At 53.9% G+C, this 23,570-nt stretch overlaps 1 protein-coding gene and 1 long non-coding RNA gene across 4 annotated transcripts; one reads left to right on the top strand and one right to left on the bottom strand.

Annotated features, from left to right (window-relative positions):
* MLXIPL (MLX interacting protein like) lies at nt 1–18,937 on the top strand. 3 transcript variants are annotated; one of them, XM_081133736.1, is made up of 17 exons: nt 1–359; nt 4,112–4,218; nt 8,168–8,250; nt 8,418–8,507; nt 8,806–8,850; nt 9,371–9,572; nt 9,697–9,777; nt 12,721–12,890; nt 14,182–14,710; nt 14,942–15,009; nt 15,084–15,234; nt 15,392–15,477; nt 15,570–15,689; nt 15,854–15,981; nt 16,062–16,185; nt 16,787–16,916; nt 17,172–18,937. In XM_081133736.1, exons 1-17 carry the CDS (start codon nt 61–63, stop codon nt 17,288–17,290), a joined length of 2,532 nt encoding a protein of 843 aa, XP_080989862.1. In that variant the 5' UTR covers nt 1–60; the 3' UTR covers nt 17,291–18,937. The 3 variants fall into 3 exon arrangements, with proteins under 3 accessions (XP_080989862.1, XP_080989863.1, XP_080989864.1); XM_081133737.1 differs by having other exon boundaries at nt 15,087–15,234; XM_081133738.1 differs by lacking the exons at nt 15,084–15,234; nt 15,392–15,477 and having other exon boundaries at nt 15,543–15,689.
* On the bottom strand, nt 12,925–23,541 carry LOC308555434. The gene is made up of 2 exons (XR_013998542.1): nt 23,450–23,541; nt 12,925–12,999 (listed from the first exon to the last, which is right to left on the bottom strand). It is a non-coding gene; the product is annotated as an uncharacterized lncRNA (long non-coding RNA).
* Nucleotides 23,542–23,570: the final 29 nt, after the last annotated feature.

Below are 23,570 nucleotides of genomic sequence, written 5' to 3' on the forward strand. Positions count from 1 at the left end.
CCGCCGGCTACCGGAGCCACGCCGGCCGCTCCACCGAGCCCGGGCGAGGCGGCAGCAGCTATGGCCGTGGCAGGGGCGCTGGCAGGTCTGGCTGCGGCTTTGCAGGGCCCGCGAGTCGTCCCCAGCCCGGACTCGGACTCAGACACAGACTCGGAGGACCCGAGTACGCGCCGCAGCGCCGGTGGGCTGCTCCGCTCGCAGGTCATCCACAGCGGTCACTTCATGGTGTCGTCGCCGCACAGCGACTCGCTGACCCGGCGGCGCGACCAGGAGGGGCCCGTGGGGCTCGCCGACTTCGGGCCGCGCAGCATCGACCCCACACTCACCCGCCTCTTCGAGTGCATGAGCCTGGCCTACAGGTGAGGGCGGCTCCGGCCCGACGGCCTCGGCCCTCCTTGGCGGGACCGCGCACAGGCCCCGGACACCCCACCCGGCCCCGAGCCTTGGTCCCCGACTGCTCTCGGAGACTCAGGCCACATCCTGGACACCCTCTCCCCCCGCCCCGAGCGTCCTCTGACCCTGGCCCAGCCCACTGATCCCCAGCGGGCCTGTGCACCTCCTGGTTCCCATCTTCACGACCGTCACTCTTCCCAGGGCGCAGCCCGCCTGCCCTCCACCTGCGCCTCCCGAGGCCCGCCGCCGGCCCCCTCCCCATCCCCACGCTTCTGCCCCCAAAGAAATGCCAGAGAATCCCCCGCGCTCCCAGGACCCTGGGCCATCCTGCCACCCGCACCTGGGGCCACTCCGCCCGACCACCTGCAGCTCTCCGCTCCCTCCCCAGCAGCCCCCGCCCACACCCACCCTATTTCTGCACCCTCGCGGTAGCCTCGCCCCTACGGTTGCCCAAGTCGTAGCCAACCGTCGATTGAAATCCAGTCTCTCGTCCTGCACCCCCCCCACACACCCCCATTGTCGAGACACCTGTTTTTGACCTGCCATGTCGAGGGTGTCGGGAGGAGGGTGCCCCAGGCAGCCCCAGGGGGCGCAGCTCGCACAGGATCCTAGCAGTGGCCGGGCAGGGGGTGCTGCGGGCCCTGAGGGGCTGGTGCCCGGGGGGCCTGGGCTCGCCTCCTCCGGCCGCTGCGGGAGGCTGAGCGCCTAATGCTGCCCAGGCCCCCGGCGCTTTGCGGAGCACTCGGGCCGCCCCGCTCCAGCTCCACGCCTGCGTCCCAGGGGAGGGCGCCAACCGGGTCCTGGCCCAGTGCCCTGGAGCAAAGTTCTCGGGAGCTGAGGGGCCAGGATAAATTATCAACGGAAAACCGTACGGGATAAAGGGGGATCGGCCTGCTTTGATCTTTTCTCCGCAAATACTCCTTTTCCTCCTCGGGGCACTCCTGCCCTTCGGAGAACTGTTGTCTGCGGACCGGCACTCGCCGCTCCGACCTGGAGCCCAAGCTGGGATAGCGGGGGAGTGTTGCCCACTCTCAACAGCAGCCCGCCCAGCCGCGACCCCATTGGCTGGAGGCGAGGTAACCTTGGCCCTCAAGCTCTGGCCCCGGGCCCAGGTCATGTTGCAACCTGATAGTCTCAGGCGCCAGACCAATGTGGAAAGTTCAAATTCCCATCCCTCCCCCCCACCCCCCACCCTCTCACATCACAGACCGCCTGAGCAGGGCATCTAAGGTCTTAGTACACCGGGGGCCGGCACCCCTCCTCCCCAGGCTTCCTCCAGGCCCCCCATTTCCCACCCACTCTTAACTTCAGCTTCCCAGTTTATATTACACTCCTATCTGGGCTGGCTAATGCCCACCCCCCACCCCAGACCATGGGTGACCAAAAGGGGAGGTGCAAGGTAGGGGACAAAGCACATTTCGAGAACTGCCACAGAAGCTGGTGTAACTTCAGTCAGGGGCAGCCGGGAAAGAGAGAGCTGTGCTTTCTCCCTAAACACCGAAAAGATTCACTCCCCCTGGCCTGCCCTTGTTGGCCTATCTCCAGGGATGGAGGTGGCTCAGTACCAGGGGGCCTTTGGCTTCCCCCATTTAGTAGAGAAAAAAACTGAGGCTCAGATTGGGACAGTGCTTTAGCCCTTTAGGCCCCTAATTAAGGGGTTCCCTGGAGGGGAGAGGGTTGGGGAAGCAATCTCTAGGGTGTCCCAAGAGAGTGAGTGGATGGGAAGGGGCAGCAAGGCAATGGGTCTAGAGATGCTGGGAGGAACTGACTAGCTTGACCCGGAGGAGAGCCTATGGACACCTGGCCAGCTTTCACCCTCAGAAGGGCAGTGTGTGCAGAGGAAGGACTTCTCTTCTAAGAGGAACCCCATGTTCCATGGTTCTGTGGGTGGAAACCCCAGAGGGGCAGGTTCTGGAAGTCCCGAGAACACACTTGTTCACGTCAGAGCTGGCCAGAGCTATAATCAGAGCTATGGGAATTCGGGCAGCAAGCAGGACCCTGTCAGGGAGACTCTAAGGGAATTGCTGTAAGGTAGACGTGTGTGTGCAGGGGGGGGGGGGGGGACACACGGACGGAACTAATTGTTCTGAGTTTTCCCCATCCCATCCCCAAGATTCCCAGATTTTCTTCTGGTCATAAGAAGTCCTTGAGCTCTGGCTTCAGCTTTTTGTTCCAGGTTGGGCCCCTCTCCTCCCCTTCCAGCCGACAAGTCCAGCATAGACCTTTCCTCCTCGGCTTAGATTTTGTCACTGCCTCATCTGCCCTAGCCTTACCTAGCCACAGACACTATAACCTCAGGAAAAGGAAGGGCAGGCAGGCTGGAGGTAGGGCACTGGGTGATCAGACTGAGCTGTGAGGTTGCTGGGATACAGGCAGGGGCAATAAACTCAGGAGGCTCCCCCAAAGCCCCCCAGGTGCCACAAAAGAAGCTGGCCCAAGAGATGTCTGAGTACCCTCCCATTTCTCCAGACAGATGGTGTTTATCTAACTTAGGAGAGAGGGGGCCAGCCAGTAGGCCTGTGCACTTGGGCTATGTACTCTATTTGGGTAATGAGGCCTGATGTGCCCTGGGGTGGCAGTCCACCCCTCTCCCTACTCCAAAGCAAACACAGGAGCTGGGAGACCAAAGAGGAGAGGGGACCCAGTGACCCATGTACCTAAGGGGCTGTAAGAGTCAGACTGCCACCCACCCACCTCTTACCCCCAGGATGAGAGAGAGGCCCCTGGAGAGAGCAGGCCTAGTGTTCTGAAAGACTAAGACTAAGTCTTGAGGTCTCAGCCTTCTATGTGAGTAAGTGTTGGAAGGGACTGGTATACAACCCTGGCTTGTGGACCATGAGGAGGGAGGGATGAGCAGGGGTCTGAGACCCTGAACATCTTGACTTCCTAGGTCAGCTTCCTGGGGGTGGCAGACTTGACCTGAGAGTTAAGCTCCTCACCTGTACAGAGAGAGCCCTTTCATCTCGTGGATTTAATTGGCTGCTAGGGTTGGGAGTAGGGTCAGAGTGCTGCTTCCCCACTGCTCACCACGCTGTTGTCCTAGATGCACCCCTTTGGGTCCTGGTGGTATTATCTCGGCACACTGCTGAAAAGGGGCATACCTTCCGGCTCAGTCCATACTGCCATTCTAGGATTTGGGGCTAGGCAGACACCAGAAGGGCAATGAAAAGGCAGTGACTGGCTGCTTGGAGGCCACCTCTGGTGAAGAGGCTCTCTTTTCACCCAGACAAACCTTACCCATCCCCTTGATCTAAGGGGGCCAGCAAGACCAGTAAAGAAAAAGCCACAAGGCCTGAGTGAGTCTCTGCCATGTGACCTTGAGCATGTCCCTTTCCCTTTCCGATCCCCAGTTTCCTTCAGTAAGAAATGTATCTGAGAACCCACCCTAGCTGGTCTACAGGACAGTTGTCTATAAGGCCACTGAGTGCTGTTATGAGGATGAAACTGATAAACAGTTTCCAGCCCTGGCTGTAGTTCTGGTAGTAGATTAACAAGCACTTCTCACCAAAGAACACAAGGTTCCCTAGTGGGGACCTGGGAGGGTATTTTAAAGACCTGACTTTCAGGGTAGGAATTTCAGGCAGGTTAGAGTGAGGGGTAGGATTTGAGAGGGTCCCTCAAATTGCCCACATAGATGAGTGCCTAGTGCATGTATAGAGCCAGCCCCTACAGAAGCCCCTTTCTCTACCCCCCTGACCCAGCCCTCTCCCTCTGACAGTGGTAAGCTGGTGTCTCCCAAGTGGAAGAATTTCAAAGGCCTCAAGCTGCTCTGCCGAGACAAGATCCGTCTCAACAATGCCATCTGGAGAGCCTGGTATACCCAGTGTGAGTGGGCGCCATGGGCCTTCCCAGCAGAAGGGCTGTGGGAGGGGGTGGACGGTTGGGGGATGGCTACCCAGGAATCCCCAACTAGCACCAACAGAGTGCTTTGGGGGATACCAAGCCCCCAGCACCAGCCCCCCTGAACAGCTTCTGACCCCCAGAGAGTCTTGGGGAATGTGTTTCTAATAGTGCTCTGCACTGTGAAGATGGGTACAACAAAGGGTCACATCTTGGAATTCCTAAGGTGGACTGAGATTTGGGGAACAGTTCAAGGCTCATTCTGCATCCCATTAGTGTAGTCAGGTGCCTCAAACACCAGGTTAGAAAGAGGTGTTAGGTACTGTCTGGGCCAATTCCATTATTTTGCAAATGGGGAAACAGGATACTGCGTGGGTCTCTTCCAGTCTTTCTTTAAAGTCCTTACTGAACTGCCCCTAAGTGCTCCCCATGAAGATTTTGGGGGATAGGGCCCAGAGAGGCCATGTGGTAGAATGGAAGGGACCCCAGACTTAAACAGAGCTGGTTTCCCACCCTGTTTCTGCCCCTTGCTGGCTGTGTGACAGTAGGCAAGTTGTCTAACCTCTCTGAACCTATTTCCTCATCTAGAAAATGAGGCCAATAGTCCTACTTTTCATGGTTGGTGTGAGAACAATGGGTATGAATAGGCCTGGCACAAAGTGCTCAGTAAGTGATGGTTGAATCTGAGGTACCCTTGAGAAGGTCATGGTCGTTCATTTTGGGATACAAGACCTCCTCTCCTTCCCCTTGGCAGGGCAGCAGAGGCTGAGAGATTTCAGACTTGTTGGTCCTGTGTTGGGACCTTGTCCAGCTTCGTTAGGTCCTGCTGCAGGATCAAAGGCTGTGCTGAGCTAGGAACACAGAGCCCAGGAGGGACTACACATAGTAGGTATTCTCTGTACTGGCCCCACTAGATTCCACCTAAGCAGAGAGAGGGAGTGTTTTTGGTTTTTATTCATCTATGTGTCCAGCACTTTCATAAGTCATCTTATTTGAGGCTTCCTAACAACCCCGAGAGATAGGTATTATTACTCCCATTTTATACATGAGTAAGTGACGCCCAGAGGACAAGTGACTTGTTCAGGGCCTCGGAGCATAAAAGGAACAGAGCTGTGGCTGGAAGTCCAGGGCTCTCCAACTCTGAGCCCAGTGCTCCTTTCATTGAACCCAGCTAATAGGCTTCCAGTCCTCACCTGAGAACGGGCCTGACCAAACCAGGAAGTTGATAGGCCAGGGGAGTCAGTGTCATTGTCTGTCTCCCCTTTTCTTCAATGCTGGATGGGATACAAACCTGGGGCCCTGATCCAGACACAGACTGTGGTCTCCAGCTGCTGTACAAGTTGCTAGAAGGACCCCAGGTTCTGAGTCATACAGAGGTGGGTTTGAGTCAAGTTCTAGTATGCCCTCTCTATGTGAACTGGGCAAAGGCCCTCGCCTCCTCTAGCCGAAGCTTGCTCACCGGTAAGGCAGGCGTAATAATAGTCCTACTGCTGAAGTCTGCTGTGAGTTTTCAGTGCAATCATATCTCAGCACCAGGCAGATACATACAAGGGCTCCCTGAGGGTGAGCCCTGGGATCTGTCACTACTATTGTGATAATAGCAAGGGCACAGGCAGCCAGAGAACAAATGTCAGGGCTCTTTCTCCTACCTGAACACCCAAGGTTGGAAGGTGGGCTTCAGAAAAGGGAGAGGAGTAGTGACTGCTGGAGGGCTGCCTGGCTCATCCCCAGGGCACCTGCCACCCCTCTGCAGGCTTCTGGCCTCCAGGACCCCCCTTTTCCCCCCCAAATCATCTCAGTTTCCTCTGAGCTTCCAGAGCACTATGCCCCTTTCATAGGCAGACTCTTCACCTGGCATTAGTTCATGTTATGTGTGTGCTTTCCTTACCACTAAACTGTGAGTGCCCTGAGTCATCCCTGGATTCTAATCCAGGATCTTATCCCAGCATAGGTGCAAGGGGCTAGGTTCCTGCATGAATGGATGAATTTCTCATTGTTAAATAAAGCCTGCCCCACCCCCAGGTCACTGCCCTTCTGTCCAGAGCACAGTGTCCCTGGGCGGGGGAGGGGAGAGTAGGCCAGGCTTGCTCAGCCCTGACTCTCTGGGGGCCCTGGGCAAACTTACTCTTTCCTGCTGCTCATTTCCTCATCTGGAAAGCCAGGGGAAGATGCTTGTTGAGACCCTTAACCGTCTGGGAGTCCACGCACCTAAGGCCTATCCTTTTGTTTTCTGTCCAAGCTGGTTTAGCAACCCTCCCCAATCTCACAGGGATCATTTTGGAGAATGTCCTTTAGGACAGAACTTTGTTGAAGGTCCCAAGAAATTTTGGGTGGTCCCCCTCCTCTGTGTCAGTTGTCCCAGAGGAACTTTGCTGAGGGCTTTGGCAGGATGGGCCCCCATGGAGACCCCTGAGTCCTTTTTGTCAAGACTATCAGAAAAAGTCACTGCTGTGTGCCAAGCTCTGTGTCAGATGCAGGGATTCTAGGCTAAAGGGCTGGAGTCCTGCTTACACTCCCAGCAGGGAGGCCAGCATGCAAAGAAATGGCCAAGGCAGGTGGAGATTGAGGCAGACATTACTGGGGATGAGGAAGGTGGGGGGTGGGGGTTCAGAGGAAGGAAGGCTTCCTGGAAGAGGAGCTCCACTGGGCTATCCTGGTGGGTGGGCAGATGAGCACAAGGCAGAGGGAAGAGAGGGCTTTCCTTGTAGAATAAAACTGGAAGGTGGGCTGTGTGGGGGGGGAGCTGTTTGGCTTCAAGGTGGGGCATATGAAGGTGACAGAAAGACAGGAGAAGCAGTGGGACTAGTCATGGGGGGCTGGGAAGCCAAGCTCGGGGGTGTGGACTTTATCATGGAGGTTTAGGGAGCCCTGGAGGGTTCAAGCCTGAACTGCATTTTAGGAAGAATTGACCTGGCCACAGCAGGAAGTGGGCTGGTGAGTGTGAGACTGGAGTCAGGGAGGCCAGTGAGAAAGAACACCAGACCAGGGGGTGACAGTGAGAGTATGGAGGGGAGGGGGCACTGGAAGAAATGTCACACATCCTTGGAATTGAGATGGTTAGTCCATGGATTAGACAGGAATCTGGGATTCAGTGGGGTTTTTGTGACTGGGAGGCAGTGCTGGCAGTCCAGAGGAGACACAGGCTGGGGAGGGAATTTCCCAGACATCTGAGAGGGACAAGTTTTGGGACATCCTAGTGGAGGGTCCCTAGGCAACTGGGAAATGGGTCTGAAGCTGGAAAGGGGCAGGAGAGTGGTTGAGAGGTAGGCATGGGCAGATGCTGAGTACAGGAAGTGAAGATGAGGTTGGGGGGTGCAGAAGTGGAGGTGGCAAGTGACAGTCCTTCTAGAGTTTGGAGGGAAAGCAACGGGGTGAAGGGGAAAACACAAGGGTTAGCTTGCTGGGCAGCAAAGGGAAGGAAAAGGTTTGGGAGGTAAAGGAGAACCTGTAATGTGTTTATAGGCAAAAAGGAAAGGGCCTGGAGAGAGACCAGGGTTGGAGACAGGGAAGGGAGTGGAGGAGATAAAAAAAAAAAGGCTCATCAGGTAGGTGGCCTGAGGTGGGCAAGGGGTGGTTCTCTGAGATCAGAGTGGTCAGTGCCAAGGAGCCTGAGGCAGGGTACCAAGAGCTCTGGGCCCTTGGCTTGCCAATCTGACCAGGATGTTCTTGGGGCAGCTCCCTCCCCGTGGCCCCAATCCCATTCAGCAATCATTGCTTCCACACCTACTAGGTTGGGTTACTTTCACCGGGTTGCACAGAAGAATGAGATTTGGTAGCGCTAGAGAAGAAGGCAAGAAGGCTTCCTAGAGGAGGTGGCATTTAATCTGACCATCGAAGGCCAGGCAGGATTCCTAAGTGTGGCACTTGAGTCCTTTTCCTCTTGGGATGAAAGATGAGGGAGCTGGGCACCCCTGACCTGGCCCACTTCTTTTAGATGTAGAGAGGAGGAAGAGCCCCGTGTGTGGATTTGTGACCCCCCTGCAGGGGTCTGAGGCTGACGAACACCGGAAACCAGAGGTAGGTGAGACTTAGGGGACCACAGTCCACCTGCCCCCCCACCAAACCGGGTCCCTCCTTCCAGTCCCTCCCCGCACTGGGCGGGAGGGGGGAGCCCATGTGGGGGTTGGATGAGGGGTGAAGTCGGTGCTACCCCTCCCACTGAGCCCCCTCACGACCCACCCCAGGCTGTCGTCCTAGAGGGAAATTACTGGAAGCGGCGCATCGAGGTGGTGATGCGCGAGTACCACAAGTGGCGCATCTATTACAAGAAACGGGTGAGCGGGGGCCCCGGGGGGGAGCCCCAGAATTTTCCCCTGGGGGTGCTGGTCACTGCTCTTGGAACGGTCCTAAGAGGCTCCCCTTCCTCCGACCCCGCCCTCCTTTAAGACCCAGGCTGACAGCGCCACCGTGTGGTCGTAGGGTCTCGCAGTCTACTTACTTTCCCGGGCAGAGGAGCTCCTGAAGGGAAGTGGGGATCTCTCTAATTTGGGGGAGCTTGTGAGTAGGGGCGGCCTTGACCGGGAGTGATGGAGGGTCAAGGAATCCAGTGTCTACGTTTGTGTGTTCCTGCAGCTCCGTAAGACCAGCAGGGAAGGGGATCTCCTGGCCCCAAAGCAGGTGGGTGCTCCCTAGACCCAGAGAATTGACAGCTTCCCTCTGGGTGGGTGAGGCAGCGGCGAGGGGGGGAGGTGTGAGGGAAGTGGGCATGGCCCCTGTCCTCTGGTTAACTGAGCCCTTCTCACCTTGGAGGAGTGGCGGGAAGACCCTAAGCCTTCTGGTTGACTAAGAGGTAGGGAGGCACGCGGGTGGGGTGGGGAATAAAGCATGCTAAAAACTAGGGTCCCTGGCAGGAAAAAGTATAGGGGACAGGCCTCAGCAGGCCTCCTGATCTAGCTCCTGTGGGTAGTTGTTAGAGGCCAATGGGATGGCCCTAATCTTCCAGGCAGCGAACTGGGTCCACCAGAGAGAGGTGAGGAGGGACATGCAGAGAAGCCCTGTGGCTGGCTGACTGCTCCATCCTGCAGGCATGGGTGTCGTGTAAGGGCCAGGGGAAGTGGGAGATGCCTGTGTCCCCAGTCTGGGGAGGATTAGGAGCAATGGAGCCCTCAGGCTGCTACTGCCAGCTCTGCCTCCCTAGGTGGAAGGGTGTTGGCAGCCATCAGAGCGATGGTGCGAGCAGCTCTTCTCCAGCGTGGTGCCTGTGCTGCTGGGGGGCCCAGAGGAGGAGTCTGGTGGGCGGCAGCTTCTGGACCTCGATTGCTTCTTGTCCGACATCTCCGACACGCTCTTCACCATGACTCAACCCAGCCCCACACCCCTGCAGCTGCCCCCCGAGGATGGTGAGGGCCTATACCCAGGAAAGGAAGCCTGTGAGAATCCAGGCAGCCAAGGGAGGATGGCTGGGGACAGGTGCCCCCATTCCACCCTTCCTGCTGCTCCTGACATCACCACTGCCCCCTCCAGCCTATGTTGGCAACGCTGACATGATCCAGCCAGAACTGACACCTCTGCAGCCCAGCCTGGATGACTTTATGGAGATCTCAGGTGGGCCAGGCCCCTCCCCTGGGATAGAAGGGCAGGGTCAGTGCAAGGAGAGCCGCAGGTTGACCTCAGGCCAGTCCCATGCCCCTCTGGGAGGGCAGATGGTCTGAGTGACTTCTGAGGAATTTTCCTGGTGTCCCTTTGTCTGATTTTGGGATGAAGCTGGTGTGGCCTCAAGTGAGAGCAGGGCCAGACCCAGTACCTAGATAGGGAACAGGGCACTAGGGTCATTGAAGCTTCAGACTCTGGGGGTTCCCAGGAAAGCAGTGGGTGCTAGGACTCTGAAGGGAGAGAGAGTCTGTGATTTGTTTGGGTCTATTTATTTACCTAATTTATTTAAAAAAAACTATTAAAGAACGTTTCAAACTTACACACAGAGAATTCAATGAACCTTCATGTAACCTTTATTAGCTCTTGGCCAGTCTTATTTTATCTAGACCTCACCCACTTCTCCCCTCATGTTGTTTTTAAGACAATCCCAGGAATTATATCTGGTAGAGCATTTTTTTAAAAGTAGTATGTTTCCCTGTTTCCCTTTCCTGACCCCCAGGGCTACCAGGTCACAGGAGTATGTCCTTCCAAAGATGCTCAGGGTGTATAAAATGAGCATATGTGGACAAGTGTCTGTTTTTGTTTCTACAGTAGACTCTTCCCCACATTGCTTTCTTCACTTAGTTGTAGATCTTGGAGACTGCCCCTGATAGTCATACATTTAGGGGACTTCATAGCCATTCTAGTGATCAAGTAGACATCAGGGCTCAAACTATCTCAGCTAAGGCCTAGGGTGCACAAAGGGGGCTCCTGGGATAAAAGGCTTAGTTTCGATGACCCCTTCACTCCTTCCCCACAGGGTCCTGGGCCTGTCAGTCAAGAGGTGGAGGCCTATAGGGCGGGGACTAGGGAATGAGGAACCACCCCCACCCCTGCTTCAGCCCTGGACAGGGGTGGGGGCTGAGGGGGCAGAAGTGTTGATGGCAGTGCCTTGGGAGCAGACCAGCCTGGGAGGGCAGCGGCCCTGTCTGGGCACACAGACCCTTGCTACAGGTAGGAGCTCAACTGCCCCCACCTTGGGATCTGGGCAAAAACGGGCTAGGAAGTGACTTCTCTCAACCAAGGGTGGCTGCTGTGGTAGGGGGGGTGAGTATGGACAACCAATTATAGGGAATGTCATGCAGAAGAGGTGACTGGTGTGGCCCCTTCTAGTGCTCCATGCACTTGGAAGGCAGGGGGCACTGGGGTTACCTGGGCTGCAGCTGTGATTGTCCCCAAGAGCTCCTCACTTGAAAGGAAACCCAGTGAGGGGGCTGCTGAGGGGAGGGTTCGGTGAGGAATAAAGGGCTTGGTGAGGGGTACTCAAAGAAGGAGAGGGAACTTGGGTGAGAGAAGGGCTAAGGGAGAGGATGGTAGGTCAGTGGAGGGAACAGAGGCTAGGAACTCAGCGGGTGGCTAGGGCTAGGAAGCAGCTTCTTTCAAGGCTGAGTGGGGGGACATGCCCACAATCTCAGATAAGAGGATGGTGGTGACTCAGTGATTATCTGGGCTCAAAACTCCGTGAGGCCTGCTAAGCCCTGGGGAGAGAGCAACAGCAATGAGCAGGGAGTTGCTCTGTGGCCAGGCCCAGGACGAGACTGATTCTAGAGCCAAGGCTTCAACCGGCCTAGTGAAGAGACCCATGGTCCCTGGGGGCCAGGGAATGGAAGACCATTGACTACTCACCCTCTGCCACCCAGGCCCTTCATTAAAAGGAGGCAGCAGGGCAGCAAGAATATCCCTTATGACTGTGTGGCTGAGAAAACACACACACACACACACACAGGACAGATATGCACATGTCAAGCACCTCACATCAGGGTAGGTGCACACAGACTTAGACAGAGCTACAGACAGTGGGACAGACAGGGAGGGAAACAGACAGATGCTGCATGATACCACACACTGACACACAGAGCCAGCTGCCCTGTGACTTGTAGGCCCCAGTCTCATATAAGATGTACAAACAGGTTTGACCCCTGTCAGGCTCAGGGTTTGGTGTGGTCTTCTCTGTCCCACTCCTGAGTCTCCTTCAAGGGAGTCTGGGGGGAGAGGCCTTACCAGCTCCCTTGGCTGGGGGTCTGGGGCCCATCCAAGGCCGGCGGAGTTGAGTCTGACAAGACTAGGAGGCCTTGGGAGCTGGTGCAGACTGAAAGCTGGTCAGGGTCAGAGAAAGGTGCCCGGAAGGGAGCGGGTGGGCGGGCGGCGCCCAGGCCCGGGATGTGGTTAGGCCACAGGCAGCTGCTTCCCAAAACCAGAATAGCCCAAGGCTTACACAATCTGCACCTCAAACAATCTGGTTGCCCCCACCACCAGCTCTTCCCAGCTTTCCAGAACCCCCTCACTCTAGCCCACACTCTGAGTCCATCCTCTGACCCCTGCTATCACCCCCTTAGCTCCTTCACCCCACTTATGAATTCTACCATTGAGGTCCTACTTGTTCACCTTCCAGCAAACATTGTCCCAGACCTACTGACCTCCTGACCCTTCTTACCCCTAACTCACCCTGAGGCTCCTCCCTTGGACCTCACCCCTTTTCCTTCCTGACATAATTTATTATCCTCCCCCACTTCAGGGCTGATAAAAGGAGCAGACAAGGGGAGGGTGCAGGCCTGGGGATGGGGAAGGGGGGCCTCATGAGCCAAGTGTGGAACTCGGTGGGAGGGCTACTTCTGGGGTCCTGCTCACACCCCTACACAGTCCCCTGCTGTCTCCCACTAAGGCCCATCCACCCAAGCCTATGTTGCTGCTTCCCCTGAGTGAGACAGAAACTCTCCCAGTTTCACAATCTTCTGTGGAAGCCCCCCCCCCTCCCTAGCCCAGCCTGGGGACAGGGCACGAGGTCTGCTCTCCTCCCACAGCTTCCAGCCATGGCCTTAACCCTAACTGCTGCCACCCTGTGTGTCTGAATTACAGATTTCTTCACCAACTACCGCCCCCCACAGGCAGCCACGCCTTCAAACTTCCTGGAGCCCCCTAGCTTCAGTCCCATGGCTGACTCCCTTTTCAGCAGTGGGATCCTGGGCTCAGACGTGCCCCCTGCTTCCTCAGGCATGACCCACCTCTCAGGGCATAACCACTTGCAGGTGAGCTCACCCCACCCAGCCCTACCCAGCTTACCTGCCCCTGTCCAGGAGGTATTCTGGGTACTTTCTGAGTGCCCAGTCCTGTGCTTGCTTGGTCCACCGAGTGAGACTAGAGGGGGAGAAAGATCCCAGGAGGGTGTTCAGCTGGGGAGGAAAGATCCTCGTGAAGCAGAACTGACAAGATGGCTCGGGGAGGGGGGGGGAGTTAAGCTGAGGGGGAGGGAGTTAAGCTGAGGGCAGGAGGAGCATGGAACAGGCACCACCAAGGGCTGGGTTGTTCGTGGAAGGTTTCCTGGAGGACCAGGAGCTCTGGGCCTTAACGTATGAGTTGGGTTTGGACAGAAGAAGAGACCAGTAGGGGGAAAGTCATATGAGAGAAGCTCAAATGAGTGCATGGAAGCTGAAAACTGAGCTTGTATGTTTAGGAAACAGTGATTCTACTATTTTGGCACAAGAACTCCTAGACCAAATTCAGATGTCTCCCTGCTGCTAGATTAGATGTCTTTCCCTCCATCATCAGTGTTTTCAGGCACTATTATAGTTATTGTTGAGGGGTCTCTCTCCTGGACTACAGTGAGCTCCTTGCTGGAAGAGCTGTTTTGCTCACCACTGCATCTTCCATACCTAGCACCATTCAAGCACATGAACAGAACTTGGTAAATGATTGCCCAATGACTGAGCAAGTGAGTGAATGAATGAGTGTATGGATGGATGGGTGTGTTGGTGAATGGACAGATGGGTTGTAGATGGGGCTAGATGCTTAGGTGAGTTGGTGTATATATGTGTGGGTGAGTGGTTGGTTGGATGGATGGATGAGCTTATGGATGAATTCATAGATGAATGAATGGTTTGGTGGATCAATGAATGGGCTAGTGGGTGGATAAGTGGCTGGTCAGTGTATGGTGGATAAGTGAAGTATAGATGATTGGATAGTTTGGTAAATGGGTTAGTACCTGGTGGGCTGGTGGAAAGATAGGTGAGCTAGCTCATAGGCGAGAGAATAAATAAGTAGGTGGACGGATGGATGGAAGGATGGATGCATGCATAAATTATTTGAATGAATGAATGAGTGGGCAGGAAGACTAATGCTCTTTCTCATGCCTGATTTATGCATAAATGTGTTCCTCTCCCTCCCCTCATTAGATTATAATTTCCCTGGTGTGTGTGTTAAAGGGCAGGGATCCTTTATCACTCCCAGTGCCTAGTCCAGAGCTCAGCCAGGGCAGGAGGCTGCCTGGCTGGCTATAAAGGCCAGCTTTCTCACCTGCTCTCTGTCTGTCCCTCCAACCAGGCTCGGAGCAGCTGCCCTGGCTCCCTGGACTCCAGTGCCTTCCTAAGCTCTGATTTCCTTCTTTCTGAAGATCCCAAGCCTAAGTTCCCACCCCGTTCCACACCCCCACCCCTCCTCCAATACCCTGCCCCTGCCAAAGGACCTGGCCTGGAGCCCTGTCCCCTACCCCAATTCTCTTCGATGGCTCCGCCCCCTGCTATGCTGCAAGAAGAACCTCTCTTCTCTCCCAGATTCTCCTTCCCAATCACCCCTCCTGCATCAGGAGTGTCCCCACTGCCTACTCCCACAACCTTCCCACCCACCCAACAGCCCGGCCCAGGTCCTGCCCCCACCCACTTCCCCATGGACCTTCTATCCTCGGGGTATCCAGAGCCCCCATTTGGGCCTCGCTTCACAGTGCCCCAAGGCATGCAGCCCAGAGGCAAGCCTCCCACCCCATCCCCTAGGGGGCCGAAGCCCAGCCCTCCCCCCAAGGCCCCTGCCATTGCTGGGGGCAACAACTCCTGCCTCACGCAGCTGCTCACAGCAGGTGAGATAGGAGGGGCAGAGTTGACAGAGGGGAGATGGGAACCAAATGTGGAAGTGGGGAGCCTATGGGTGCAGAGGGTGAAGGTTAAGGGGCAGGCTCAGCTTCAGGGCAGGGTGGTGAGGAATTAAGGACATGAACCCTGAACCTGAAAGGGGCATGGGTTATTAGGAGTGGGAGGATGGGGTCTTGGGAGATAACCCTGAGAGGCCCTCACAGTCTGCCTGTACACAGCCAAGCCTGAGCAAGCCCTGGAGCCACCTCTTGTGTCCAGCACCCTCTTGCGGCCCCCAAAATCCCGGGTAAGATGGCAGACACTGGGAGTGGGGGGGAGCCTCAGAGCTTCACCCCAACTCTCTACCCTTCTCCACCCCAGCAGGAGATGGTCCCTGAATTCCCCTGCACCTTCTTTCCCCCGACTCCGGCCCCCACACCACCCCGGCCACCTCTGGGCCCGGCCACACTGGCCCCTCCCAGGCCCCTGATTGTCCCCAAAGTAGAGCGGCTGTCACCCCCAGCACCCAGCGGTAAAGAGGGATTGCAGGAATTGGAGGACTCTAGGGGTTGGAGGGAGGGGAAGGAAGAAGAGGGGGACTATGTCTGGGGCCAGGACAAGAGGGAAAGGTCAGTGGGACCTTCTCTTCTGTGTTGGTCTGTCTGTGGGTCTGTCTGTCTCTGCCACAGGTAGTGAGCGGCAATTGTCTGGGGAGCTTAACTCCATGCCGGGCCCTCCACCTCAATCCATCCTAAGCCGGGGCCGTTCAGACAAGGTGGCACTATCCTCCCATCCTAAGACCTCTTTGCTACCCTGAGGCCCTCCTACTCCCCTTCCTAGGCTAATCCCACTTTCTGCCCCCCCAAGACTGAGAACCGGCGCATCACACACATCTCTGCAGAGCAGAAGCGGCGCTTCAATATCAAGTTGGGGTTTGACACCCTGCATGGGCTTGTGAGCACTCTGAGCACCCAGCCCAGCCTCAAGGTGAGCCCCCAACCCAGGCTGGAACCCCCAGAGCCCCAGGGCCCTTCATGGACCCCCTACCTAAGACCAAATCCCAGGACCCTCCAGATACCCAGTTGCCTCCTCCCACCCTCCAATGCCTCAGTGGGTCCCAGCACCTGAGCCCACACTGGTGATGCCCACAGGTCAGCAAAGCAATGACACTGCAGAAGACAGCCGAGTACATCACCATGCTGCAGCAGGAGCGGACGGCCTTGCAGGAGGAGGCCCAGCAGCTACGGGATCAGATTGAGGAGCTCAATGCTGCCATTAAGTAGGCAGGAACCTGCAGGTGCTGGGGAAAGGGGGGCCTGTTGCCTGACTCCCAACCCCTGACCTTCCCCATGCCCCTAGCCTGTGCCAGCAGCAGCTGCCGTCCACTGGGGTGCCCATCACACACCAGCGTTTCAACCAGATGCGAGACATGTTTGATGACTATGTCCGGACCCGCACACTGCATAACTGGAAGTTCTGGGTAGTATCCTCACTTGGCCAGTGGGAGGGTGAGGCTGCAGCCAGACCAGGTTGTTCCTGGCTGCAGGCTCAGCTTCACAGGCCAGGCAGGATCTCAGAGCTGCTCCCAGAAGAAGGGACTCCATTCCACCCCTCCTTCTAGGCCTTGACATCTTGGCCAGCAGGATTGCCCAGCGATGGGCTGGGAGCAGAGGGAGGAGCCCCTGCATGGGGGCACCACAGCCCTGCCTATAGAAAGTCGCAAGGGTAGTTTGGGAGAACCTAAACTCTGAGTGGCATGAGTGGGCCGGGCCCTAAGGAAGGCATGGAATCACTTACCCCCTGACGTGGTCAAGCTCTTGACTGAGCCAGGGCAGGAAGCCCAGGAATGGGGGATGGTCCAGCCCAGAAGAAGGGCCGTGGAGGAGCTGGGGGAGGCAGCTAAGAGCCAGTTAGCTGGGCAGACCTTGGCAGGGTGGGAGGGCAGCTGCAGTGGGGGTCCTTGGGGTTCAGGGCTTCACAGTCACCAGGCCTTTCCCTTGGCTTGGCTTGGGCCGGATGCCAGGGCTACATGCGGTGGGTGAGGATTCTGGCTGGACAGCAGGCCTGCTCCTTGACCCCGCCAGTTCAGCATCCTCATCCGGCCTCTGTTTGAGTCCTTCAATGGGGTGGTGTCCACAGCGAGCTTGCAGAGCCTCCGTCAGACTTCGTTGGCCTGGCTGGACCAGTACTGCTCCCTGCCTGCTCTCCGGCCAAGTACGTGAGCCACCTGCCTGCCCAGTGGTATCTCCAGGCCTCAGGGCAGAGGGTTCCACTCCACTCAGACCCCAGGTTCAGCCTGCCTTCAAAATAGCCTAGGGTTTTGGCCATCCCACCATGCTCCCTGGATGGTTCCTCAGCTACCAGAACACCTGCAGATTGCCTTGCCAACTAGCATCTCCCCCTACCCCTTTGTCTTCAGCGTCCAAGGACAGGGCCCTGACCCTAGGAGCTGTCTTTCTTTCCCCCCAGCTGTCCTGAACTCTCTCCGCCAGCTAAGCACATCTACCAGTATCCTGACGGACCCAGGCTGTATACCCGAGCAAGCCACACGGGCAGTCACAGAGGGCACCCTTGGCAAACCGTTATAGTGCTGACCAGACTCTGCCATTCACTCAGCTGCCCTGGGGGCTACTTTCCCTGGGTGTGGACTCCAGGGACAACTTCTGGGCACTCCTCTCCTACCCCAGGCTCTGACTGTCCCCTTTCCTGAGACTTAAGCAGGACCTTAGCTTCTTCCCACTTCCTGGAAGTCAGGAAACACTGAGTTCCAGTCTCTGCGCTGCCAGTAACTAACACTGTTACCTAGGGGACTCATACTCATCTTTGGACCTCCATTTTCCAGTCTGCAAAATGGGGGTGGTGAAACTTCAACCAGATGATCCCAAGGCCTTAGCAGCTGTGACACTTAGGAGCCTAAACTGGTAACTCAGGGAGCCTGAAGGAGGGAACAGGATAATCCTGTTTCCCTGTCACTGCCACCTGCTCCCCAGCAGGTAGGGCACAGGCCTCTGTTTCTGATCCGGGAAGCAGACAAGGAGATCTCTCTCTCTGTTCTTTTACTGGTAACCTGGGGGCACTGCAGGATAGCACCCCTCAGTAGATGAGGCCAAGAAGCTCTGATCCCAGGAGAGAGCACAGCAGCCAGTGGCCAAACCAAGACTGGCATCTTGTGTGTGTGTGTGGATGCGTGTGAGTGGATTTTGTAAAGAACTCTTGACTAATAAAAACAAAAACCATCGGGGATGGTCAGCGTATCTTGCTCTGGGATGGAGAGTCGGTTGGCAGTGGGAGGTGGGCTCTGAGCTGAAAAGCAACTGGAAAGTTTTGACTAGAGGTGGGATAAGATTAGCTGTTAACTTCTGAATAGGATCCCTCTGTATGCTGAGTTGAGAATAGGCCATCGTGGGGCAATGGCGGAAGCAGGCAGCCTGATTTAGGCTGTTGTTGTCATCCAGGCAAGAGGTGACACTTGTCTTGGAAATCCTCCCTCCATGGCCAGGAGAGGGTTCAGAGAGGCTCACTACTTTCCAAGTTGGAAGAGGGCAGAGCTGGGATCAAGGAGTGGAAGTGAAAGGCCATCTGTTGGAGCCATCCAGAAAGAGAACATGCTGCTGCAGCAGGTAGTGATGTCCCCACTGTGCAAGATGTGCAAGCAGACTGGGTGGCAACTTGGTTGGGATGTCTTTGAAGGAACTGATACTTTGGATGGCAGTTGGAGTAAAAGACCCCAATATTTCATTGATCCATTTAACAAATATTCCCTGAGGGCCTACTGTGAACCAGGTGATGGCCTTGGCTCTCAGGATTCTGTTCACTGCTGTACCCTTCTCCTCATGGAGCTGACCATTCAGGCCTGGCAAGTTCGAATCCTCTCACGTCTCAGAACTTCTAGAGGCATGTGCAGGATATGAACACAGTCTTCCATGGGCTTTGCCCTTCTCTCATTCATGTAATAACAATAACCTCGTACCTATCCAGTGTTTACTACGTGCCAAGCTATTATAAGTGCTTTATCCCTACTCACTTAATTCCTACAGCACCTACCTCTACAGCCCTGCTGTGAGGATTTAAGAGTAAACATAAGCCCGGGCTGGGTTCTAGGTAGCTTGGTTGGTTAGATCATCATCCTGATACACCAAGGTTGAGGGTTCGATCACAAGTCAAGGCAAATACAGGAATCAAGCGATGAGTGTATAAATAAGTGGAACACCAAATTGGTGTCTCCCCCTCCCAAATCAACCAAAAAAAAAAAAAAGAGTAAATATATATAAAGCACAACAGTGCCTGGCAAAAACACTACATAAGTATTATCATAATTATCATGCCCATTTTACAGATGAAAAATTGAAGCACAGAGAGGTTAACTAGCTCCAGGTTGCATGCTTAATGAGATACCCACCCAGGTTGTCTGACTCTAGTCTCTGCTTTTAGCCACTTCTCTTTACTGTGCAATCACGGGTACGCCCAGCCTTTAAGTGTTATTGGCTGCTGCACGCCATGGCTTGAAGTGGCTCTTTGAAAAGTAAAATCCTGGCAGTTTGTGCTCTGCTGTTTTCACCCACTCATACTCTGCCAGGAAGATTCCCATAAGACATCCCCTTGACTCCGTGTCCCTCTCTAGATGCCACCTTCCCTCGAGTCATCGTGCTCTCCCTTCTCCCCTCCCACTTATTCCCAGCTGCCTGCCTTTGGGCTCCTCCTCCCACCTTCCACCCTAGCCTCACCCCTGCACTGACTCTTTCGCCGAGGTCCCTTGACTCCCTCATCGTCAAATCCAGTGACCACTTTGCATACTCTTCTTGTCTTTCCCTGGGCCCTCAGACCATCTTCTTCAACCACTCTTTCCTTTTGAATCCAAAAGGAAATTCGTGCCAGGCTCTCCTTCCTGCCTTCCTGCTATGGGAGACTCCTCCTCCGCCAGTCCCTTTCCCTGCCCACTTCCCTCTCACTGTGGCAAGTCCCAGGCAACGTGATCCCCTCTGTGTCTCTCCTGAGAACTCTCTACTCTGTCTGTCCTGCTGTCTCCCCAGAGCTTCACAACCACATATCCAGCTGCCACCCTGACCCCTCCCTCTGAATGTTCCACAGCTCCCTTAACCTTGTAGGAGTCAAAACAGAACTCATCATTCCTGAGACTGTACCCCATGGTCTTCCCCCTCAAACCTGGTCCTTTCCATGTGCTTTCCATCCCCAGGAAGGGTGCCACCATTCAGACACTTGTGCAAACTGCAGACAGTCATTCTTGGCTCCTCCTCACACTCCACTACCTTATATTATCTGTTACAGAGGCCTGGCCAGTTGACCTTGTAAGCATTCATCTCCACAGCCACCATCCTGGTCCAACAGAACATCACCTGTTTCATGAACCTCCTGTGTCCCTTATAGCTGCTCTTCAAACTTAAATGTGCATTTGAATAATTTGAGGGGATTTAAAAAATCTTCATGACCAGGTCTAATCTGGACCAATTAAGTGAGAATCTGGTTGTGATATTTAGATATCAGCATCTTTTAAGGTATTCCAATATGCACCCACTGTAATAGAGACTTTGGGCTGCAAATTATATATGTCTGGGACTCAAGTTAGTTTAAATCTGATTCTTAAACTTTAATGTGTATCAGAAATCACTTAGCGAGCTTGTTAAAATACAGATTTCCAGGCCCTCACCTCAAGAGTTTCTGAGTCAGCAAGTCTGGATGAAGTCTAAGAATTTGCATTTCTTATGATGCTTGGTCCAGGGCTCAAACTTTGAAAACCATTGCTTAAACATTGATGAAATTTATTGTTTCACCTAACACAGGCCAGAGGTAGGGAAAACTCCAATTAATGCAAGGTAGATCTTCAATTGCCAATTGAAGTTATGCTTCCACCACTTCTTTGGCTCCTGCTTCTCTCTGAGGGGGCCAGGTTTTTGAACAGATGTTGAAGGTGTTTTGCGACTGGGCCCTGCTGCCCTGTCAGCCTCATTTCTCTCCACAGCCTCCCGAAGAGTCTTGAATCTTGAATCTCCAGTGGTTCCTGGGATGCATCATTCCACTTTTCCTTTGCAAGGCCCCATCAGCCTATGAGGGAGGCAAGCCTAAACTTTTTTTTTTAAACAATTTTTTCTCAATTAAAGTTGACATACAGTACTACATTAGTTTCAGGTGTATAAACCAGTGGTTTGACACTATGTAACTTACCAAGTGATCAATCTGATAAATCTAGTACTCATCTGACACCATACATAGTTATTGCAATATTATTGACCATATTGCCTCTGCTGTACTTTACGTCCCTGTGACTATTCTGTAATTACCAATTTGTACTTAATTCCTGCAACTTTTCCACCTATCTCTCCAACCCCACTCCCGTCTTTTGAAAACCCAGTCTCCCAACCCTCTTCCTCTCTGGCAATCACCAGTTTTCTCTCTGTGTCTGAGTCTGTTGTAATTTTGTTTGTTCATTTATTTTGTTCTTTAGATTTCACGTATCAGTGAAATCATATAGCATTTGTCTTTCTCTGACTGACTTACTTTACTGAGCATAATACGCTCCAGATCCATCCATGCTGTCACAAATAGTAAGATTTCATTCCTTTTTATGGCTGAGTGCTGTTCCATTGTATATATGTACTACAGCTTTTTTATCCACTCATCTATTGATGGGCACTTGGGTTGCTTCCATAGCTTGGCTATTGTAAATAATGCAATGAACATAGGGGTGTGTATATTCTTTCGAATTAGTGTTTTGGGTTTCTTTGGATAAATCCCCAGAAATGGAATGGCTGGGTCATAAGGAGGCCTAGACTTTTCTGTCACCCTGAACATACCCCTTCCTACCGCATCCTTTCCTCTGACCCCATCTGCAGCATTCACCCAAAAAGGCTGTCATAGTCACTCCCTTCTGCACAAGAATCAGTTCTTCCTCCACACCTTTGCTCATGCCTTGCTTCCCACCTAGAATGCTCCATTCTCTGCTTCGCCTGTCCAAATGCCCATCTCTGAAGGTACAGGTCTCACTGCCCCTCAGAATCCATTGGCAGATCTCCTTCCTGATCTGCCCAGCTCTGCCAAATCCTGCTTTGTGTCATTAGTTATCCTTCCACATGTTGGCCTTGGCTTCTATCTGGGCTTGAAGATAAGAGTAAGAGCTTACTTACCAGAGCCCAGAAGTGCAGTGGGAGGAATATGGATTAGGAGTGTAGCAGACCCAAGTTTGACTCTGGGCTCTATCCCTGGCTTCTTTGTTGACCTTGGGTAAGTTACTTGACCTGAGCTTATTTTTTTCACCCGTTTAAAGTTATTTCATAGCATCTTAAAGGTCTCTATAAAGAATAATTCTTGATGTGAAAGAATCTTGTATCCTTGACTGAGCTGTACACAGCTGAGCCCTACTCTTTGCTTCTCTGTCCCCCACATCAATAGACTGGTGTCAGAGACCTGCATGTGTACCCAGGTTCACTCTTGACTAGTGTGACCTCTGTAAAGTCACTTAATGAGCACCCCTAGAGCATCAGTCTCCTAATCTGCAGGATGGGAATATGAGAAGATTAAATGTAATGCAAAGCTCCTGGATCAATAAATGTCACATGCAAAATGCTTGCTGAATGAAATTCTTCCTAAAAGTACAGCTTTGTCTTTAAGTAGTGGAGGAAGTGGTTGGGTGGGTCTACACTTCCAAAAAAGCAAGTTAAGGAGGGAAAGCCCCAGAATGCTCTGGACACCCACCTCCAGCCCTCCCTACCCCACTGCCCATAGCTCAGACAATGCCAGCACACACACACACACACACACACACACACACACACACACACGACAAAAGGGAAGGAAATGAGGCCACTCCATTTGCTCTCTGACTGGATCTGCTTCCTCACCAAGGCTGTGGTGTGTCTGTTTGCCATCTAGTCTCTCTGCAGCAGCCTCTCCCCTCAGGGGGACTTTCTAAAGACCAGAGGGTCTGCACTCTCAGGAGAGGCTCCCTGGTGGGCATGGAAATGTCTGAATCTGGAATCTCTGACCCTGGAACTTTGATTTGCTGTGGGTCTCAGGGCTGGGAGGCCCACAGAGCGTGCCTGTTCTGGAACTATTCCCTCTCTAACCAAGCGGATCTAATCCAAATTCTATTATTACTCTTTCAGAATATCACGCTTTTTGGTGAAATCTGAATAAGCTCTAAAGATTGTATCAATGCCAATTTCCTGGTTTTGATATTACACTATAGTTATGGAAGATGTTACCATTGGGGAAAACTGGGTAAAGGGTGCATGGAACTTTCCTGTTCATTTTTTTCAACTCCCTGTGAATCTTTAATCATTTCAAAATAAGAAATATCTTGCCCTGGCCAGGTGGCTCAGTTGGTTGGAGTGCTGTCCTATGCACCAAAAGGTTGAGGGTTTGATCCCCACTTGGGGCGAGTACAGGAGGCGACCTATCTCTCTCTCTCCTGTCCTCGCTCTCTAAAAATCAATTTTAAAAAAACACATATCTTTGGGGGAGGATTAAAAAAAAGAAATGTCAAAATCTTCTTTTCAACTTCCTCTCCACTCCCCAGGCCACACTTAAGTCTGGCCCTTATCATTCCCCTCTAAGATCTTAGCAAATACCTCCTGACTTTCCTTCTGTTTTTGTTCTTGGCACACACTGGTCCAACCAGAGAATCTCCAAGACACCAATTTTGCCCTATTCTCCCCGTAATAACCAGTGGAGTTTCGTCTCTGCTTATTGGATTGAGTTGGCCCTCAAGGACCTCGAGACCTTTCCAATCGTACCTGCTACTTTTTGTTTGCCGACAGCATCCCTCCTTCTCAGGCCTTTGATGAGGCCTTTCCACACTCCAATTCCAGACGACCCTTTCCCTTCGCCATTGATAGTAAAAGCCCGTGTGAATTT

Source organism: Miniopterus schreibersii (genome assembly GCF_964146895.1).
Source record: "Miniopterus schreibersii genome assembly, chromosome: 3".
NCBI classification, from domain to species: domain Eukaryota; kingdom Metazoa; phylum Chordata; class Mammalia; order Chiroptera; family Miniopteridae; genus Miniopterus; species Miniopterus schreibersii.